The sequence below is a fragment of the Chiloscyllium punctatum genome, chromosome 25 (assembly GCF_047496795.1).
Source record: "Chiloscyllium punctatum isolate Juve2018m chromosome 25, sChiPun1.3, whole genome shotgun sequence".
Lineage (NCBI taxonomy): Eukaryota > Metazoa > Chordata > Chondrichthyes > Orectolobiformes > Hemiscylliidae > Chiloscyllium > Chiloscyllium punctatum.
Window position 1 is genome coordinate 17,889,963 of NC_092763.1, and position 22,373 is coordinate 17,912,335.

Genomic DNA, 22,373 nt, shown 5'->3' on the forward strand with positions numbered 1-22,373 from the left:
AGCAGGGGCAAAAGCAGTAGGAGCCGAGGCAACACAAGCAGGGGCAAAACCAGAAGGAGCAGAGGCAACAGGAGCAGGGGTGAAACCAGCAGGAGCAGAGGCAATAGGAGCAGGGGCAAAACCAGCAGGAGGAGAGGCAACAGGAGCAAGGACAAAACCAGCAGGAGCAGAGGCAACAGGAGCAGGGGCAAAACCAGCAGGAGCAGAGGCAATAGGGGCAGGGGCAAAACCAGCAGGAGGAGAGGCAACAGGAGCAGGGACAAAACCAGCAGGAGCAGAGGGACCAGGAGCAGGGGCAAAACCAGCAGGAGCAGAGGCAACAGGAACAGGGCTGAAACCAGCAGGAGCCGAGGCAACAGGAGCAGGGGCAAAACAAGCAGGGGCAGCACAAGCATGAACATGATCAAGAGCAAAACCAGTACCAGCAGGAACAATGCCAGCAGGAGTAATGCCAGCAGGAGCAATGCCAGCAGGAGCAATCCCTGAGGGTGCAGAAGCCACATCAGCAGGAGCAGGAGCAATACCAGCAGAAGCAATACCAGCAGGAGCAACACCTGCAGGAGTAATATTAGCAGGAGTAGGAGCAATACCAGCACAAGCAAGACCAGCAGGAGCAGAAGCATTGCCAGCAGGAGCTGGAGCAATTTGAGCAGGAGTAGAAGCAAGACCAGTAGGAGCAATACTAGCACGAGCCACTCCAGTATGAGCAGAAACAAGACCAGCAAGAACAATACCAGCAGGAGCAGGAGCAAGTTGAGCAGGAGCAGAAATAAGGCCAGCAGATTTTTCTCCAGTCATAAGCAGCTCCACGGGGCAACATGAATGAACACGGATGTTTGCATGGTAATAATTGCAAAATGTTTAACAGCATTCACAACTCTTCATGTACTGGTGCGGTGTGTGCCGTCATATGGCAAAATGTGTGTAAGCTTGTGTATCTAAGTGACAAGTAACATTCGTAGCACATCAATACCAGGCAGTGATAATCTCCAAAGAAAAAGAGAATTTAACCAGCCTCCCTTGTCACTGAGTGGCCTTACCATCACTGAATTTCCCACCATCAATTTGCTGGGAGCTGTAAGTAGTCTAGCCTTGGAAATACTGTGGCAACAAGACCAGGTCAGAGCCTAGCAAATCTACAACATAAACAGAGACTGGCAGCAAAGCTCAGCAGGTCTGGCAGTATCTGTGAAGAGAAGTCAGAGTTAACGTTTGGGGTCTGGTGACCTTCCTCAGAACTCCTCAGGTGAGTAACTCACCTCCTAATTCCTTGAAACCTGTCCATCACCTCAAAGTCAGGAGTGTGATGGGATTGTCTGGATGAACACAGCTCTAACAACATTCAAGAAGCTTGACAATATTCTGGACAAAACTGCTCGCTGATTGACATCCTATTTACCATGTTAAAGATTCCCACGCTGGGACACAGCTGCAGCAATGTGCAGTGTCCACAAGCTGCACTGCAGTTTCTCAAGGAGGAGTCTTCAACAATGTTTTAAACCCATAGCCTCCACCACTTAGAAAACACAGACAGTAGATATATGGGAACTCCATCTCCTGCATGTTCTCCTTCAAGGCTTGCACCATCCTGAGTTTAAACCATGTCACCATTTCTTCTCTGTCCTTTACTAACTACATTGTAGGTGTATCCACACTGCATGGACTGCACATTTCAAGAAGGCAGCACTATCTGAAGAGCAATTCAGGATGGAGTAAATGTAGGTCACATTGTGTGAACAAATGCAAAAATGGTCCTTGCAGTCAGTGACTGAAGGTGCGCTGCAATTAGCTGCTCTCAGGTCAAACTGGAGATCTTAATCAATCAAATCATTGCTCATCAGTTGCAGGTAACAATGAGGTGATGATCTGGATATCTGTGCAGGAAACTGCTGTGATATCATCTTTCCGCCTGAGTCTGAGATCCATAAATATTTGTATTCTAAGGAGAGTCAGCAGGGACGTGGCTGTTGCCAGAACTGTGAGAAACACTGCAGAAACAGAACAGCAGACATCATTGACTGAACATTTCGGGTCCAGTGACCCTTCCTCAGACCCATCTGAGACATTAACCCTGATTTCTCTCCAAAGATGCTGCCAGACCGGCTGAGCTTTTCCAGATAGTTCTCTTTTTTTTGTTTCTGATTTCCAGTATCAGCGGTTCTTTCTGCTTTAAGAAACCACTGGGTTGCCGAATGTAAGATTCCAGCCCTGGGATAGATCTCAGAGTGCCCTCTAGTGTCCAGAACAGTCATGGTCCGTTGCGTTTTTTATGCAAAGCCATATTGCAGAGAGAGGATCAGCACTGCAGAGAGAGGAAGGTGGGGATGACGCTGCATTCTCAGAGATCAAGGAGGAGGGAACCGAGGAGAAACAGGGGGTGGAGGAAGATCCTGATCTAGCCAAGATCACTGCTGCATCTTTTTTTCCTGCCAGAGATAACAGCAATAGACCTACTCAGGGACAACTCAGCTAATCTGAGGAGAACTGATTGACAGATTGCTGGGATAGCAATCAGCTTCTGATGCACACAGATCAGAGTGCTAGATGACTTGGTAAATGACTGGATAAGAGAGACTTGGGATAAAGTTCACGTTGCAGCACAAAGGTAAACATTGACTTAAAGTTAAAACTTTGAGGCATTCCTTTGACTTCCCTTGAGAGGTGACAGATTAATTTTCTTCCTTTACTCCAAGGCAGCATTACACCTGTATCTTCAGCAGAGCTATCGATACAGTCGACTTGTTCTGATGCTCATCACTGACACCCTCTGGATTTTCCATCCACTGGGGATTCTACCACAGCTGCATTATATGGAGGCGCTGACATAGTCACTGGGACAGGAGGCAGTGTCGGACACTCTGAATGAGGAGAATAGGGGGCAGGGGAATGGTCACACTTGTGCAGGGTTTGCATTTGCAGGAGCCCCTAGTCCATCTTCCTTCTCATGGCCCAACCATACTTCTTCCCCGCTCATCAAGAACAGGAAAGCATTCTGCTTCACTTCAGTGAACAGGACAAAGCATTCTGACCCGGTTGAAGCTGGTAGACGAGCTGTGTGGGCCATTCGTCAGGCAGAACATACATTCAGTTGCTGACAGCATTTGATGCTTCATGGAAGTGGGCATCAACACAAAGGCCTGAGACATTTGGGCAGCAGGGTGGCTCAGTGGTTAGCACTGCTGCCTCACAGCACCAGGGACACGGGGTCGATTCCAGCCTCGGGTGACTGTCTGTGTGGGGTTTGCACATTCTCCCCGTGTCTGTGTGAGTTTCCTCTGGGTGCTCTGGTTTCCTCCCACAATCCAAAGATGTGTAGGTCAGGTGGAGTGGCCGTGGGATTAACGGGGTTACAGGGGTCTAGGTGGGATGTTCTTTGGAGGGTCGGTGTGGACTCGATGAGCCAAATGATCTATTCCACTGTAGGGATTCCATCATGGCACTCAGCTTTGGGATGGGATCCACCAATCCCTCTCTGAGTCTCGGTAAGGCCTGTGGAAATGCTGACAGAACCACAGACTGCAGATGTGAGTTTCATGATGGGGACTGTATATCTGGTCCAATCTGGGAGCCCTGGCTGACAGATAAACACAGGAGTGTCAGGGATCCTGACTCTCTGGGCGCTGACTCTGACAAGGCTGTGTCAGAGGCAAGGAATCTCCACGAGTAAATACATGACAGGATACCAGCCTCCTATGTACATCTGCCGATATGTTCCAGATATGTTGGTGCCATCTCTCTTCCCCTTCCTAAAAAAAATCAAGAGTGAACAGTTTGAGCAAAACTTGTTGTGTTGTGCATTCTCTGAGAGGGACTTTCCATTATGGGTCTTGGTAACCACCTCCCGCTATTGCACACTTGTGATGCACCGTCTTCCAATCTAGCTGTCTGCCATTGAGGCCTCACCCCAAGGTACCTGCTCCTGAGCTAGTGGCAGAAGTGAATAGGGTCATGTGAGGGTTCTTCCTCAGAATAAATCCCTCCTCTGAGAGCTCCTCCCAGACAAGATCCTGATGGATCTGTCAGAGATGGAAAACAGGAAGCAGAACCAACCCAGTTGAAGAGGTTCAAAGTCATTAATGTAATAAGTGATCCGTGCGTCAGCTGACTGCATCACCAAGTCAAAATCAGCGAGTATATGTGTCATGTGACAAATTTATTTACAAGTTTGTCATCAGGTTTGTGATAAATCCCTAATCTGCATCGCTGGTGGCGTGAACTCTGCTCCCCCTCCTGTGGATATCCCTCCATATTGGTCAGGTTGGAGATGACTGGACAATCATTCTTTGTCCTATACATCTCCCCAGAACCCTGTACTGTCTTATCCTGTGAGCAGCACAGAGATTGTAAAATGGAACAGTTAAGTGAATGGAATAGCAACCATTGGGGATGGTAGGTGTGAGGGATGTGTGTGAGGTAGCAGTAAGATGAAGGAAAGAGTGAGTGTTGACTGCACAGATGGGGGCATGGGGCAAGGTGTGTTGGGCTGAGGAATGTGGTGGAGGAGAAAGGTCAGGAAGCGAAAGTGAGGAGGTTTGCACTTGAATGGAGGATGGTCACTGGACTCGAAACGTTAATCTGCTTTCTCTCCCTGCAGATATTGCTGGACCTGCTGAGTTTCTGCAGCAGTTTCCTGTTTTTGTCTCATACCACTCACCTTTCCTGCCTTGTTCAGGCCATGCAGCCACTTTCAACGCGATACCCATGAGGAACACACCACCATCCTGCTACTTACCTCTAACAGCTTCCAGTTTGCCCTGTCTGAGCCAATACCTTCCTCCTGTCTGTCAGGATCTCACAGTCTGCAGTATGAACTCCCCCAAGAGAGTTTGAGCAGAGTGGTGGACTCTGGATTTCTGACCCACCACGAGCCATCTGCAGTTCAAACTCTGCCCAATGCAGAAACTGAAAGCTGCAGGTTTCAGTGTGTAGGAAATGTGCCAATCTCCAATGATGGCTGTGTACACCATGAACAAAGATGCATTTGCAGAGGGTTATCCATCAGTTGAGATGTCCCTGTGGTCTAGATAGTAGTATTCATAGAATAGTCACATCACAAGTGAAGCAGAGACTGTGAACAGGACTGAAAGGGGAGGATATGAAAAATACAGCGAAAGAACAATTCATTGGTTTCAGATTGGTTTCTCCAGATTCCGAGCAGAATGCCTCAAATGGTCTGCTTCTGTCCTATACTTTAGCAACTCGATAATTATGGATCTTATTTTTCAGATTTCTAAATTATCCCCTCTCAAATCGCCACCAAATCCTGAGTTATTTAATTATGCATTTCTTTAATATTTGTTAACCCAAACTGTATAGAATGTGAGCTGCATTTATCCTCATTGCAAGTTGCTACATTTTTAAATCACATAAAACATTTTGAAATATTTCTGAGATACATAGTAAGGGTCTGTTCTGTTCTGTTCTTTTCCATTATTGTCTAAACAGTGAGGAATTGTGGAAGCAATGGCGTAGCGATATCATTGTTTAACCTATTAATCCAGAAACCCAGGTAGTGCTGTGGGGACCTGGGTTTGGATTCTGCCATGGCAGATTATGGATTTTGAATTCAATTTTAAAACAAAATGGAATTAAGAATCTAATGATGACCATGAAACCATTGTCAAATGTCAAAAAACACCATCTGGTTCACTAATGGTTCCATCTGGTTCTTTAGGGAAGGAAACAGCCATCCTTGTCTGGCTTACATTTCACATAGCAATGTGGTTGGTTCTTAACAGTTAGGAATAGGCAATATACCCACATACTGTGAATGAATAAACATAAATTGGACAATAACCTGCTGGTCAGTTATAACAATCCTTGTACCAGGTTAACAGTTATGCAACTCATACACATTTTGTGTGAATGAGTTGCAATGTCATCAACATAGGGAAAGAACATCAAAACTTGCTGTCTCTAGTGAGGTAATCTTTCAATCTTATGAGTTCATGGCTCCTGTCAAACCCAGCGTGCAAATTGATGTGTGTCCTGGCATGGCAATCAGCCCTGCTGATTGCTACGTGTTGTCCTGCATCAATCAAACACTAATCTCATCAGCAGTGCAAATACTAAGCCATGCCAAAGACTGAAAATGTATATTCATGAGGAATTAAAGTCAGGAAGCTGAATGCGCTGAACATTTACTTTCTGGAGAAAGATGTAGATTATCCTCATCCTATTGAACAGGATTCTAAATATATAACAAGCACTGAAGCTGTACAAATGAAATAATGATGGCACCCATCCATCTTGGGACGCAGAGAGTATTTGGGATAAGTGTTACTTTTGTTTTGGTCATCATCTGTTATGGCTCTAGAGTCTGATGCAGGAGTGACAGGTCCTTCTGCAGCTGACACGTCTGAGCAGTGTTGCTCGAGGTTGATTCTTAACTCCTTCCAGCAAAGTTAAAAATCACACAACATCAGGTTATAGTCCAACAGGTTTAATTGGAAGCACACCAGCTTTCGGAGCGACGCTCCTTCATCAGGTGGTAGTGGAGGGCTTAATCGTAACACAGAATTTATAGCAAAAATTTGCAGTGTGATGTAACTGAAATTATACATTGAAAAATTGGTTGTCTGTTAAGCCTTTCATCTGTTAGAATACAGTGATAGTTTCACTTCTTTCATGTGTAAATCACAAAACCTTTTTTTTAAAGTTGCATTCTCGGGTTAGCTGTTAACAATGGTGATAGCTAGACAATATGTTGAAGGTGTTAGCCCCCTGTGTTCTCTGTCTATGACCTGATGTTTAGATTGATTCCAATCTAAAAGGTAAGATAACAGAGTTTTACATAAATTCATACAGTTTTTGAGCTCCGGCATCTCCAAATCATGACTACTATCGACACCACTAACCGCTGGCTTAAAGTGGAGAGGATCTCCAAGACTGGCATCTCCAAATCATCATTCCAGCAAGCTGCCTTTTCTCCTATCTGATGGCTTCCTCTGGCCTCTGCTTTCGCCACAACCATCCTGACTGTTTGTCTCCAGGGTAATCCAGTGAGCAATCTGGCCTTTCAGTGCACCGACTCCACTTCAGGCCAATTTGAGATCTCACCTTCAGACATCATTGTATTACAGACATGGGTGGCCCCATTGGCCTCGTTATAGAACATGGTCTTTGCAGATTTAGCAGTTAGCCAGTCAGTTCCCATGATCCAGTCATTCTAATCATTGTCAAATCAAGATGGCAAACGGGTTGGGAATCCCTGCATGCAGGTGGACTTCAATATTCAGTACTCTGTCTTCCCAGGAGATGTCCAGTATTCCTCTGGGTCAAAGTTGTTCAGCAGCTGTTATTTTACCAGAAAACTATTAGATACAGGAGCAGAATTAGACCATTCAGCCCATTGAGTCTGCCCCACCATTCAATGGCTGATACGTTTCTCAAACCCATTCTCCCTGCAACCCCTGTCACCTCACTCATCGAGAATCTATCTATCTCTGTCTTAAATACACACAATGATCTGGCCTCCACAGTCTTCTGCAACAATGTGTTTAACAGATTCACCACCCTCTGGCTATAGAAATTCCTCCTCATCTTAGTTCTAAAAGGCTATCTCTTCATTCTGAGGCTGTATCCTCAGGTCTTATTCTCTCCTACTAGTGGAAACATCTTCTCCACGTCCACTCTATTCAGGCCTCAGTATTCTGTAAGTTCCAATCAGATTCCCCTCATCCTTCTAAACTCCATTGAGTACAGACACAGTGTCCTCAATCATTCCACAAATGACAAGCTCTTCACCCATCTTCCTTTAGATATAGATCCCAAAGCTGCTCACATGCAGGCTGGCCAAAGCCTGATAAAGCCTCAGTTAAAAACCACACAACACCAAATGAAAGCTTGTGCTTCCAAATAAACCTGTTGGACTATAACCTGGTGTAGTGTGATTTTCCACCCCAGTCCAACACTTCACATCATGGTTATACAGCCTCAGCAGTACATCTCTGCTCTTGTATTCTAGCTCTCTTGAAATGAATGTGAACATTGGCAGTTACAAAGGCAAATGCAATGATCTTGCATGTTATCCTTAACAGAATCCTGAAGTAGACTCCTAAATCCCTTTCTGCTTCATATTTCCAAAGCGTTGATTTGCATAAGTTGACCATGCTTCACCATGATAAAGACAAGTGCTGAGATTGTGTGTTTTCAGTTGACTTACTGTTGATTCACACTCAATTTCTGAACTTTGAACTGACCACTATGACCCTGACAATCCTGATGCTGATTTCGACATCAGGGATCAGATTGCTGGTGATTGTTCTAAGGTATGCGAAGCTGTCAGTGAGCTTCAGAGTGACGCTATAGGTCGGGATAAGAAGTGGAGCCTATACATTCTGGCCATAACTTTGGTTTCCTTGATTGCGAGTCCTGGGAGAACTGACCTACAAGTGACTGCAACTGAACATCAGTATGAGACGCTGTAAGAGACCTCCTGCGATATTTATATACATCTCAGGAGCCAATACAATTATCTACACACTCCCAGAGACTACCTTGCAATATATTACACACTCTCAGGAAGCCCTTCAGAGCTGTGGTGCAAGACTATGACTGATGCTTCCCATAATGATGCTTATGACTACATGTTGGAGACTATTTCACCAAAGTTCCTTCTGTGTGAGTGTTGACCCATTGACCGCTATGATCAGTAAGTCTGTTGTTCCTCGATGAATGATGCCTGACACCGGTCTGCAGTACACTCATGCTCCCTACTAAAACATGAGATGTCCCACATATTACCTCATCTCCTCCTTATCACTGTCAGCTCACTGTCTCACTGAACACAGTAAAATCTGTGATAATTGAATACAAAGTGACTTGGCAATTGTGTCAACACCAGCGTACTGCAGTGAGGCAGACTTCAGCATTAACTGAGCTGGACAGAGCTACAGTTCCTGCTCGAGTTTCAGATTGTTTCAGCTTCATTGATGTCAATCTAGAACCATAAGATCATGCAGCATAGAAGGTGACTATTTAGCCTGTTGTACCTGTGCTGGCTCTTTCCAAAAAAAGCTATCCAATTCAGCTTACTCCCACCATTCTATCCTCATGGCCTTGCAGATGTTGCCTTTACATGCTGATGGTCATGTCTACTTGTAATATTGTACCCATTGCCACCTCCTTTTCATGTAGACTCTTTCAGAATCAGCATAGTGGTTCAATGGTTAGCCCTGCTACCTCATAGTGCCAGGCACCCGGGTTCGATTCCAGGCTCAGGTGACTGTCTGTGTGGAGTTTGCACCTTCTCCTGTGTCTGTATGGGTTTCCTCTGCGTGCTCTGGTTTCCTCCAAAGAAGTGCAGGTTAGGTAAATTGGCCAGGTGAAATTGTCTCACTGTGTTCATGGGTATGTAGATTAGGTGCATTAGTCACGGGAAATGTAGGGGAATGGGTCTGGGTGGGTTACTCTCGGAGGTTGGTGTAGACTTCCTGTGCCAAAGGGCCTGTTTCCACACTGTCGGGGTTCTCTACAGAACGTGACCACACGTTCACAAACAAATAATTCTCAACACCCCTCTGAATCTTTTACTAATTGTTTCAGATCTTTATCCTTTCATCAAACTTTGTCCAGCAAGAAATATATTCTTGTTAGTTACTTTATCATGATTCTTAACACTTAGATTCCTTTCCTGCTTACATTAGATTTCCATTATTTATGGTAATCACTGGTAGCAAGCTTAGAAATTTAACCAAATGCAGTAATCCTGAGGATGGCAGGGGGAAATGTTTCAATTGGTTGGTCTGTGGTGATCCGAAGCATAACTGGGATGGAATCCTTATTTGAGAAATCACAGTAAATCCTTCTGCCAATTTCTTACAGGTTTGAGAACTTCAACAATAAATATCTGAACAAGATTTTCATCAGAGAGCAGCATTTGTCCAAATCCAGCATTGTTGTTTTATACCAGAAACTGGAGAAAAAGCATGCCATTGAACTGGCAGAGGCAGGCCAGCTGATCGGAGCACCATCTCTCGCTTCTCTGCAGTGAGTAAACATTTTGTTGCAAACTGATTGTTGTTTGGTCCAACTTTGTTTTGTCCATTGCATAGTTATGTGTTCCACTGGCTACTATTCCTCTTGGTTTTGGTCAGTTGGCTGGACAGTTGATAGTGTGATACCAATAGCATGGGTTCAATTCCCATCACCAGCTGAGGTCACCATGAAGGACTCTCCTTCTCAACCTCTACCCCTGCCTGAGGTATGCTGGTCTCAGCTTAAAACCACCACCTGTTTTCTCTCTGTAATGAGTGAGCAGTCCTATAGTCAGGTAAGACTAGGGTGACTTGATTTCTTTGGAGTAAATCTAGCACGTTGACTATCTCAGTGGTGTCAGTGATGCAGGCTCTTACAAGAAAAATTGTGCAATGCCTTGCATTTACATCATTTTTGTCATTTTTTGGAAACCCTTAGATAGTCTGGAAAATAATTGTGGTGTTTAACTTCTAAAATGGAACTGAGTCTAATCTTGTCCATCCCTTTAACACAATTTGAGGGCTTTGATTTCTGTCCGTAATACAGAGCTATTCATTCAGCATCTATTTTGTGTCTACGAAATAGGTTCTGAGCAAAACAAAAACCCAGGCAGTAAGACCAACAGAAGGATAGCCTTGGATATAAACTACCCAGTTTGTTCAGTAAACAAATCTGCCAATTTCTATCATCTGCCATGTGCTTTCACATAAGATAACGCTATATCTAATTATGTTTTTATTGTTTACTACAAAGCCTTTATCACACAAAACTGTAGGAGTGCAGATCTACACTTCAGTTTTGAATAGCTGCAATGCTTTTACAGTTGTGTTAAAAGTTCTGTTGTACACAGCACAGGTTCTTTACTAATGAAAGACTGAGTTGACAAAGAAAATACCGAACAGATCTTTGAGCTTCTGAGAGAATAATCTCGTCAAAGTGTTAACTTACAGTGTAACAATGAGCATGTTTGTAAAGGGAATTTCAAGACACACTAATTCCAAAATTCCATAATATTGATTCAGCCTATTCTGAAGTCAGGCCTTAACTCGACACCATGCAATGCAGGATAAGACTCCCTAGAAACATCTATTATGCCTAATAATCATGTCACAGCTGATTACAGGCTTCTACAGGGTTAACGGGGTGAACCAGAAACCATCTCATACCAATGTTAAACACAGTATAATACTGAAATCTTAGTGACGGGTATAAATGACCAGCCTCTCCAAATGCAACATGTTCTGTTGTCTATTTACAACAAATGTTTCTCATTAAGGAAATAGATTGTGTGTTTGCAGTCTGATCCAGGACTTGAATGCATTGAAACCTATAGTTTGATACTAAGAGCATCTTTTGTCATGTTATTTACAGCATTCTTACAGTGTTATTAATCCCCTCTCTGTCTCTGTGAGAAAAGCATGGTGGAATTAACTTGCTCGGTGTCGTAAATTGGCTTTGATGTACAATCCTTTCATTCACAGTGGCAAATAGAGATCGATTTTAACCCTGCCAGCCCAGGAACAAAAAGGGATGGATAGAGTATTTAAATCGAAAGCAGATGTTCAAGCTCAGCTCCTGACACACTGACACTTATGTATGTTTATGTGAGGCGTGGGACTGGTCCCTTATTATATAAAGTCAGGTTCAAAGATATTATTAAGAAATGTGTGATTCTAAATACTAGCAGGTAGTGCTGTGACAGGAAGAGACCCAGATAAGTGCTGACGTTTGAGGGTTAGATCCTGCAAGGGCCTGATTTCGAAATCGACTGAATCCGTGTTGTAGAATCAGTGCTTGGTGAAATTCTCTGCAAAAACGCTCATTGTTACAGTGCCTAGATTATTCTGTCAGGAGCTCATAGATCTGTTCGATATTATCTTTTGGGTTTACTACACTCAGAGCTTCCCTTACATCCCTGGCCAAGTCACCATTGTCTCACAATGTACCCATGTGTCTGCTTTCCTGATCCCTGCATATTCACTGCATCCCCGAGACTCTGCTGTCAGATTCTTGGTGAAGGTTGCCAGCGTCCTGAAATCCCTTCTCCATACAGGCCCCAGCCACCTCCTCATTCTTACCAGACTCATCTTTAGCAGTTTTATGTGAGGCCTTGGAGTTAAAGTCTTCTCGGCCTCATGTGGATGCTGGAAGGTGGGAGGTGTTAGCTGCTTGTGCTTCCAACATGCCCCAGTTGAAATCAGAGTGACAATGGCTTCCACCACCCCCCAAGAATGTAAATGAAGAGGTCATTTAAACCTATCACAATAGACTTGCAGGATTCTCTTGCAATCACAAAGATCCAGGCCACTGCCATGAGAACTCCATCAGGATGGATCAGAAATAGGGTTTGAATTCATTTTTTCTCACGTGTATAATTTTGTACGACCTTGAGATGGGTTTCTGTCCCTATGTCTGCTTCATGAACCAAACTCATCTGTCCTTCCCTCCGCCCCTCCCGCTCCCAGCTCTTTCTCACCTCACCTGTTGCCTTTGTTACCTCTGGTTGTGACTATTTCAGTTCCGTACCTAGCCAGACTCTCAGCTTCCACACTGAATAAATTTATGTTTATCTGAAACTCTGCTGCCCAGACCTTAACTCGCACTAAGTCACATTTAACCATAAGCCTGGTACTCATAAGAATATTGAAAAACAAGGAGAGGAGTAAACCACACAGCTCCTCAAGGCTGCACAGCTATTGAATACAACCGTGGCTGTGTTCGGTCTCAGCTCCACTTGGCTAGTGACTGGCAGTGGCTCCATCCAGTACTTTTGTCATCAGTTTCATCCATCCTTCCCTATCTATGTGATTTTCTCCAGCTCCCAGTTGTCAGTACCTCTCCAATCCTGATCTCTTCTGCACATATACATCCCTAAGAGGATTTGTTTCGCCATTGGCTGCTATGTCTCCTGCTGCCTTGTTCCTGAACTCTAGAGTTCCCTAAACACCTATGCCTATCCCTCCCTCCCTTCTGTACCTCCTTATCATCTGCCACCTTGGCTAATTATCTGGTGGTGAAAGTGAGGACTGCAGACACTAGAGATTAGAGTCAAGATTAGAGTGGTGCTGGAAATGCACAGCAGGTCAGGCAGCATCCAAGGAGCAGGAAAATCGATGTTTCAGACAGGGGCCCTTCATCAGGAATGAGGCTGGAAGTCTCGGGGGTGGAGACATAAATGGGAGGGGGGTGGGGCTGGGGAGAAGGTAAGCTGAGAATACAATAGGTGGATGAGGTGGGATGAACGTGATAGGTTGGAGAGAAGGGTGGAGCAGATAGTTGGGAAGGAAGATTGACAGGTGGGACAGGTCATGAGGATGGTGCTGAGCTGGAAGATTGGAACTGAGGTAAGGTGGGAGGAGGAGAAATGAGGAAACTGGTGAAGTCCACATTGATGCCCTGGTGTTGAAGTGTTCCGAGGTGGGAGATGAGGCGTACTTCCTCCAGGCGTCGGGTGGTGAGGGAGTGGCAATGGAGGAGGCCCAGGACCTGCATGACCTCGGCAGAGTGGGAAGGGGAGTTGAAATATTCGGCCATGGTGCGATGGGGTTGATTGGTGCCGGCGTCCCCGAGATATTCCCTGAAGGCATCCAGTCTTTCCAATGTAAAGGAGACCACATCGGGAGCAACGGATACAATAAATGACATTGGTGGATGTGCAGGTGAAACTTTGATGAATGTGGAAGGCTCTTTTGGGGCCTTGGATAGAGGTGAGGGAGGAGGTGTGGGTGCAGATTTTGCAATTCCTGTGGTGGCAGGGGAAGGTGTCCTTGTCCTACCATCCTCTCGCGTAGCTCAGTGTCAGGTTGCGATTGAGAAAGCTCTCGCTAAGTTACTTGGGCTCTTTATCACCGTTTGAAAGGTTTGCACGTTCATGTTGCCGTCGTGCTGAGGGTGCAATGGTACTTTTCCAGCAGGCGGTGGTGATGGCGTTGGAGGGCATTTAGCAAAGGAACTGAGCAAAGGTGACAGAGGTCAGCTGGAGCAGGCGAATGGACGCTCACAGGAAATGAAAGAATATCTTTGGAGGAGGGAGGCCGATGGGAAGGGAGGGCAATTAGTAAAAGGAATTTCTCAGCTCAGTGTAACTGATGTGGTCCTTGCATGTACACACTACATAGGGAAGGCAATAGCCCAGTGGTATTATCACTGGACTGGTAATCGAGAGACCCAAGTAATGTTTTGGGAATCCAGATTTGAATTTTAAAAATGCCAGGAGATGAATGAAAAAAGATAGTGTTCTTCTTTTTCCTAACTTCCATTTCTGTCTATATTGATTTGATGCTAGTGGAATGAAAGGTCTCTGATTTATCATCTTTGATCTATATGTACATGTGTTCAAATCTCGTGTTACAAGAAACTGAGCATTTTGTTAGGCGAAGGGCTTTTGCCCGAAACGTCAATTCTCCTGCTTCTCAGGTGCTGCCTGACCTGCTGTGCTTTTCCAGCACCACACTAATCTTGACAGGACAGTTGCAAGCAAGAAATCACGTGGTGAAAATCCAGGAGCATTGCCAACCTTACGCATCAGGCCACTTATAAAAGTTTTGGTAATCCTGTCTCCCTTCCCTCCAATTACAACAATTATATAGTTTTGATCTTCCCAAATAAAGCAACAGTTTAAGTATTCATAAGAACTCAGCACATATTATTTGGACAAAACCCAAATACAGTTCAGCAACTTGTAGAGCAGGAATGGCTATCAATGGAGTTATTTTATGAGTACATGTTCCAACTGTCCCTCTCCATTATATCAACAATGATGTTAATGAATTTAAAATAAATAGGTTAATGTTTCTCTTCAAGATGGTAGGTAGAGTAGTAAGATAAAAGGATGCAAATGATAAAGTCATTGAGAGTAATTTCTGCTAAAATGTCAGAGGCAATAATGTAGTTATTTATCAACCTGGCCCCTAGGGGCTGACCTGACCTCCCAGTCACTGCCCACTTCAATTCCCTTTCTCACTCCCTTTCTGACATGACCATCCTTGGCCTCCTCCATTGCCACAATGAATCAGACCACAAATTGGTGGAACACCACCTCATTTTCCACCTGGGCAACCTACAGCCCAGAGGACGCAACATTGAGTTCTCCACATTCAAATAACCTCCCTTCCCATCCCCCGACTCCCTTTACAGCCCCTCCCCCTCCCTTCTGCTCCTCTCTGCCACCCATCGACCCTCTACCTGTCTTTACTTTTCCCCACTTCAAGCCTCTCCCCCCCCCACATTTTTATCTGCAGCTCCTCCCCCACACCCACCCCCAGTCCCGAAGAGTGATTACACCCGAAACGTTGACTTATCCACCTCCTGATGCTGCCTGGCTTGCTGTGTTCTTCCAACCTCCTGCTTGTCTCCCTTGGATCCCTGTAGCCAGCCTATTGCTGAGTTCCCATCAGCTCCAGTGGCTGATACTTTGAGATCCATTGTCACCCTTATGAGAGTTGCTCTTGAAGGGATAGGATGACTCATTGTCACCTTGATTCCCTACCATGCATACTTTCTTGCTGAGAATGAGGAGTTATTGAACTGAATCTGCCCAGTGCTTTGCTTTCACCAGTTTACTAATAGGGGCCTATAAGCACACCACAATCTCCTGCTTGCACAGCAATTTACTGTTAGAAAGCATTCTGAATGTAGCAAACCTTCCCAGGGTGCTTCATGGGATGATAATCAAGCACAAATGGACAGTGAGCTAGAGATGGATGCATTCGGACAGATGGCTGAAATGCTTAGTCAGGTTGGTAGGTTTACAGAGCAGCTTAAAGGAGAAGGCGAAGTCTGATGTAAACATCTGAAGGCACCTGATGGTATAAAAGACAGGGAGAAGAGACCAGAGGCTTGTATTGGGTGAATGCTGAATTCTCTGAGGGGTTAGAGGGATCATAGAGAGATAATGGATCAAGAGATCTGAATAGGATTACAACCAAATGGTGTACATTAGTCTGCATACATCAGTGGTCACAAACCTCCATCGACGAGACTTGCCCACGAAATTAGAGCATTCACGAAAAGGGACAGAATTGAGAAATTCACTCTCTGAGACACAAGCTCTTCTGGTCAGTGGAATGTGACCGATGTTCCTGTGAATCAGTTACTCTGTTTACAGGCTCTGCTGTTTGGGCTTTCACATGTCGATGCTGCAGTGGGAATGCAACAAACTCACTTTGTAGCATGTACATGCAATGCCACTCACAAATTACACAGCAGCGGATGTTGCAGATTGTCAACATTAGCTGCTGCAAATTATGTGTAGACATGATGTAGTGGTCATTGATTCATGCTAGTTATAAACAAATCATTAGTCAAGGTTATTGTAATTCATGGTAGTAAATGTGGCCCAAACCAAAACCTAACCAGGAGCAAAACAAGGACAGGCAAAGGGCCAGGAAGCCAATGGTATGCCCCATGCTTTTTTTGATAATGACAATGAAGTGAAACCCATGATAAATTAGCTGTGCAGCAATGGGACAATGCAACTCACCACAAAGCCCTAATGAAGGAGAGAAAAACCAGCCACTCATTTTATATCCAGCAGATCCCTTTACAAAGTAAAGGAGATGTAAGTCTTGCCTGTAGTTACCCCACAGACAAGCAGTACATTCTGACTCACACTTGTTAAAATGGTCACTTGGGCAAAGATACACAGAAGAGTTTGCTCATAGAACCAGAGTCTGTTAACAAATTGGATTGTTCATGCCTCAGATTGTTTCCCAGCATGGGCATTAGAGCACAGCTTCAAACATCTGAAAGAAAAAGTTGCACCGAGTACAAATATTGAGTTTTTTTTGCCGCGGATTTAACATTTTTGCCTGACAGAGAAGTAACACTGCTTTGCCTCCCAGGTCTTTGGTTGAGTTTTGCAGACCGTGTTCTGATAACTTCCTTGGGCTTGATTAGTGTTCCATCCAAGGCCCCACTTTCTTTCAGTAGGCTCACCTCTTCCAAGGAACAGGTTAAATGTGGTTGCAGTAGCAAAAAAGTGGGATCTATGTTGATAATCATTGTTTTTATCTTAATCGCACAACCCATCCAGTCTAGTCAATAATGAGAGATGCTCAGATCGAATCTCGGGACAGAATTATTTGACCCGCAGGTTGAGAATGCAGAATTATGAACATGCCATGCTCCACAAACCCAACATAGCCAAAAATACCACGTGTTATGGACTAGGCCAGGCCCCTCAATACATTTTTTAAGCAGGTAGCCCAGACTGTAACTTTGCTATTTGTTTAGTGAGGTTTATAGTAGATATTCCCAGAGTAAATTAGCTGAGCCAGCCAAGTTTTAAACAAACAAGATTTATTTCCAAAATTATGGAATAAAACACAAAGAGCAGAAAACTTATCCTATCCAAACTCGAGTTAATGATGCAGTTCCGAAGATACCTGTAACAGTCCAAATACACACATCCCTTAGCACAAACTGTAACCAATGGCACAGGCAGCTTACAGTTTGAAATCAGAAGGGCAGAAGGACAGAGAGAAGGCTTCCAGTTTCCTCTGTGACTCTTACCCTGCTCACTCCTGAACTGAGCTGTGCACAGCTACAGAGCTGACCGTGCCCCCTTACTCTCCTCCCTCCCGAATGGAACTGAACTGTGCACAGCTACAGAGCTGACCGTGCCCCCTTACTCTGCTCACTCCAGAACTGAACTGAACGGAACTGGTCAGATATGGAGAGCTGGACACATCCCCTTGTTTATCCCCGTTTTTCCAAAGACCTTCCAAACCTTTGGTCTGAAGCACTATCTGTGAGGGGAAACAATCAGGCCCCAATGAAACTTCAGACATGATGGAGCCTGGCCAATTGCCCCCTCCCTGAAAAAGAAATTCAAGGGCAAAGTAACCTTGTACCAGACCAGCATTGTGACACCTGGAGTTTTGACTTTAATTCCCGGGTGGCTAGGTTCCCTGGTGGTTGAGCCGGGCAACCTAGGAATGAGCACAAAGACTGTGTGGCATGATGGCCGCTGGGTTAATGGTCTGTCTCAGTGATGTACACTCTATTTAGTTCTCGTCTATCATACCTCCTCAACTCCCATTTATTTCCTGGGCCCTTTTCATTCCAATCCAAGCCCACTTCAAGCTCCTACCAACACCACATGACTTCACACAATATCCATGACAACCAGCATTCCTTTGCTGGTCCTTTGCTGGTCTATGTCAACTAATTGCCAATTCATAACCGCATATGCCCTTACCCTTTGCCCTTATACTTACCAAGCTAAGCCATATAGTATCCACCATGGGCATACCTCAAAACCCAAGCTGAAATTAAATAAAGTAACACCTATTGCAAACTTTAAAAGTTGCTCATTCCTAAATCACATTTACTTTCCTTCATTTACATCATCATTATAAGAATAAATAATTATTTCAAAGTGAGTAATCCTACAAAAACACATCCTACTTCAAGGAACCTATAGTTGCTTGGAGTTGTCAACCAAGTGATAAAATGGCAGACACTGTACTGTGATAATGGAAGGTCATGACATCAGTCATGCAGCACTTATAAATGTTAGCCCTCAGGTATATGTCACAGAGTGAAATATCAAGTAATGCATATTTCAACAATCTAAACAATCTTCTTTGAGTATTTGAAGACTTTCAGTAGTTCCTTTTGTCACATTTGAAGTTTCAGTGAACTACACAGCTCCACTGAGTTTTTGCACATTCATGCCTACTTTTAACAGTCCCAAAGTGGCACCTTACATCCTCAACGGTTGTCTTACGGCCATATCATTGTGGGTATCTTATCTCTCCAAAAGGATATGCTAGCTGTGCAAACAATTCCAAAATGTTCTGATTCACTCCTACTAGGTCTAATCTCTGTACACCATGCTTCAAATGCCTCAGTCAGTGAAATCAGATATGAATGGAGGCAGCTATTGATTTACTTGGGCAGTTACCTTCACAAAACATGGATGTAAAAAACATATTCTACTGCCATCACCCTCACACCCTTTTCCCACACGTGTGTCATTCTAAAAAATCCACGTTTTAGTATCTGCTTTGGATTTTAAAAGTCTCTTAGCCAACCCCTCCATAAAATGGACCAGAAAGGTAATATTTGTCAGTTCTTCCAGCCTATCTTCATGATTTAAAATGATGAAACATAGGAATGCAAATCTGAGATTATGCACAGATTTAATAGTTTTCACATTCATGGAAGATCTCCTAGGAACCTGATTGGCAAGACCTGGTTTATTTGAAACAACTACGTGCTGCAGTAATTAATTACTTCTTTTAATCTCCCTCAAACAGTGATGAACAAAATGCTGAAGTTTCCAAAAGTCCAGTTCCTTCAGAACAGTTGGATAACATCCAGGAGCTCTTGATTAGAAACCTTTATCGAATAAGGCAAACGGTATGAAAGCTTCTTTATTCTGAAACGTAATATTTTTTCAAAACTGCACAAGTCACGTACCAGCTTGCATTGGTTTCTTCACTTGTTTTTGGCGCTATTAAAATGATACTAGTGTGATTTGCATGGAGCAACTTGGTTGGGCCTTTGTGGTGCAGTGATAGCGTTTGCACCTTTAGACAAGGTGATCCAAGTTCAAGCCCCACCTTCTCCAAAGATGTGTCATAAAAGCTTTGATTAGAAAATATATCGATAGCTACTTCAAAATGTTAGTGTGCTTTATGGGTTTCCTTATTTTATGTTGTCTGTAGAATACATTCAACAATGTTGTTTCCCCATTTATAAGAGTTTCTACATTATTTGAGTTCGGTGTCATTGACCTGTTCATTAAGTGGTCCTTGCCCATTATTAAACAGACTTGTAGAACTTGCATCCTTTTAGCTAGGCATTGTAGATCAGGCATCCTATTGTACAATTTTCATTGTTTTCTTTTCAGCCTCAGGACTGGGGTGCTGCTAGTAAGGTTACCCTGAGAAAATGGCGATGTGCTACATTTTCACAGTATTCTGCTGGAGCTATTAAATACAACTGAGTGGCTAGCAAAGTCATTTCGGAAGTTGGCCAACTAGATTGAATTGGGACAAGAGTCAAGATTAGAGTGGTGCTGGAAAAGCACAGCAGGTCAGGCATCATACGAGGAGCAGGAAAATCGACGTTTCGGGCAGGAGCCCTTCATTAGAAACGTCGATTTCCCTGCTCCTTGGATGTTATCTGACCTGCTGTGCTTTTCCAGCAACACTTTAATCTTGACTCTGATCTCCAACATTTGCAGTCCTCACTTTTGTCCTGGATTGGGACAAGAGTCATGCAAAAGCCAGATGACATAAATACAGATACTTGTGAGCCACTTCAATTACCAGAATATTATTCCCCCAAATAAATTCTAAGTAATGGCACAGTGGTTAGCACTGCTGCCTCACAGCGCCAGAGACCCGGGTTCAATTTCAGCCTCGGGCGACTGTCTGTGTGGAGTTTGCACGTTCTCCCCGTGTCTGCGTGGGTTTCCTCCGGGTGCTCCGGTTTCCTCCCACAATCCAAAGATGTGCAGGTCAGGTGAATTGGCCATGCTAAATTGCCTGTAGTGTTAGGTAAGGGGTAAATGTCGGGGTATGGGTGGGTTGCGTTTCAGCGGGTCGGTGTGGACTTGTTGGGCCGAAGGGCCTGTTTCCACACTGTAATCTAATCTAATCTAATCTAATGAATTCGTCCAGTGAGTTTTGAGTTCAAAATCTCCAGAGTATTCATCCAGGTTTCCGGACTACCAATAAGCAACGACAATGAAAGTTTCAATAAAATTTGGGCAGTTTCTATAGTGGGCTGCTGATTTACAATCTTCATTGTAAACCTAGAAAGAAGTGTTTCAGGGAGGAGGTAGAAAATACTTTTGATGCTCCAACGCAGTCTGTAAATTTGAATGTATAGTTTATTACATTGAAACCCAACTGCAGTGATTTAAAACGTTGAAGCATCAAGTCAACATATGCTTCTTCTGACACCTCTCCATCTAAAATACATCCTTGAAAAATAGGTGTGCACCTCTAACCTGTCAAAATGATGTTATAGAGTCACAAATCCAACTCTATTGCCATGCCAGCTCTCAGCATATTGCTGATAAGCACGGAGTTATACAACAGTCTATGATTTTACAATGTGGTGAAGAGTGACTATATCTGTAATGATTACACAAGATTAACAACCATTAACAAGGTCTCAGTTATCCAAACATTCCCTCACTAGAAATAAAAGGCATTTCCCAGTTACTCGGCCTGGATACAGCAAACATGTGAAACTGACTGATTTACATAAACAGAAATGGTTTGATCCATCTCTAATAATTTGGATATCATATTCAGTGAATCAACAACCATATGTAGAGATGGAATTGTCATTCTGAATTCGGTGCACATCCACTTTCTGCTGCACTGTAGACACTAATTAAAATGCAAAAAGCACAGCGACGTCCAACATTTGGCAACACTGTGACTTGGAGATTCCCCTTCAGGTTACAACCTCCTGATTTGGAAAGATATCACCATTCCTTTGTTATCACTGCATCAAACTCTTGCTTTTTTGCCTCGGAGGGGTGATGCACTGGAAGTCGAGTCCCACTATTCCCCAGGAAATCACAAAAAAAGCAAAGCTTTCAAATGTATGTACATTCTCCCAATTTGCTAGTCTTTTAGATCCGGCTTCAACAGAAATCTGGTTTCTTTACTTAACAAGAATTATGAATTATTAGAAATAGCAAGATGCTAATACAAATAAACAATTATGAACCATTGATATATAATTATACTAATTAATACCTAACCAATGTACAAAGCGTCCTGTCTATATACATAGGAGAAAGTGAGGACTGCAGATGCTGGAAATCAGAGCTGAAAAATGTGTTGCTGGAAAAGCGCAGCAGGTCAGGCAGCATCCAAGGAACAGGAGAATTGACGTTTCGGGCATAAGCCCTTCTTCAGGATTCCTGAAGAAGGGCTTATGCCTGAAACATCGATTCTTCTGTTCCTTGGATGCTGCCTGACCTGCTGCGCTTTTCCAGCAACACATTTTTCAGCTTGTGTCTATATACATATACAGACATAGATGGGCATACAAAAAAGTGGGTGTTCCAGGTAGATGGAAAGACTGAGAAGGAGACTGGAAAGCTGCTTCAGGGATCCCTGCCCATAGGGTTTACTGAGATGATTCCTTTGCTGAATCTCAATCTTCCTTCTCCAGATATAATCATGTATTCTAGTAAAACCTAATGTACACATATTGCACCTGGTTGACCTCAATAGAATGGGTGACAACAATTCTCTGGTACATTTCCTAGGGTAATGTCTTTATCAATCAGTGACAACTAACTTGATTTAAAATTTAGTCAACACTGACAGTTAACTGTCAATCATCATCCAACTGGTGAATTCTCCATTTCAACTAAATCTGTTTGTCAACTAATCAGAATTATCTTTTCATACACT

The 22,373-nt window shown here is 43.8% G+C and overlaps 1 protein-coding gene across 1 annotated transcript in view; it reads left to right on the forward strand.

The window, feature by feature from the left end:
• LOC140495724 (sodium/hydrogen exchanger 2-like) overlaps window positions 1-22,373 on the forward strand; it is a 167,507-nt gene that overhangs the window by 102,212 nt on the left and 42,922 nt on the right. Inside the window, exons 8-9 of the mRNA XM_072594754.1 lie at window positions 9,826-9,990; window positions 19,242-19,344. Coding sequence (XP_072450855.1) covers window positions 9,826-9,990; window positions 19,242-19,344 — 268 coding nt within the window. The remainder of the gene's footprint in view (window positions 1-9,825; window positions 9,991-19,241; window positions 19,345-22,373) is intronic.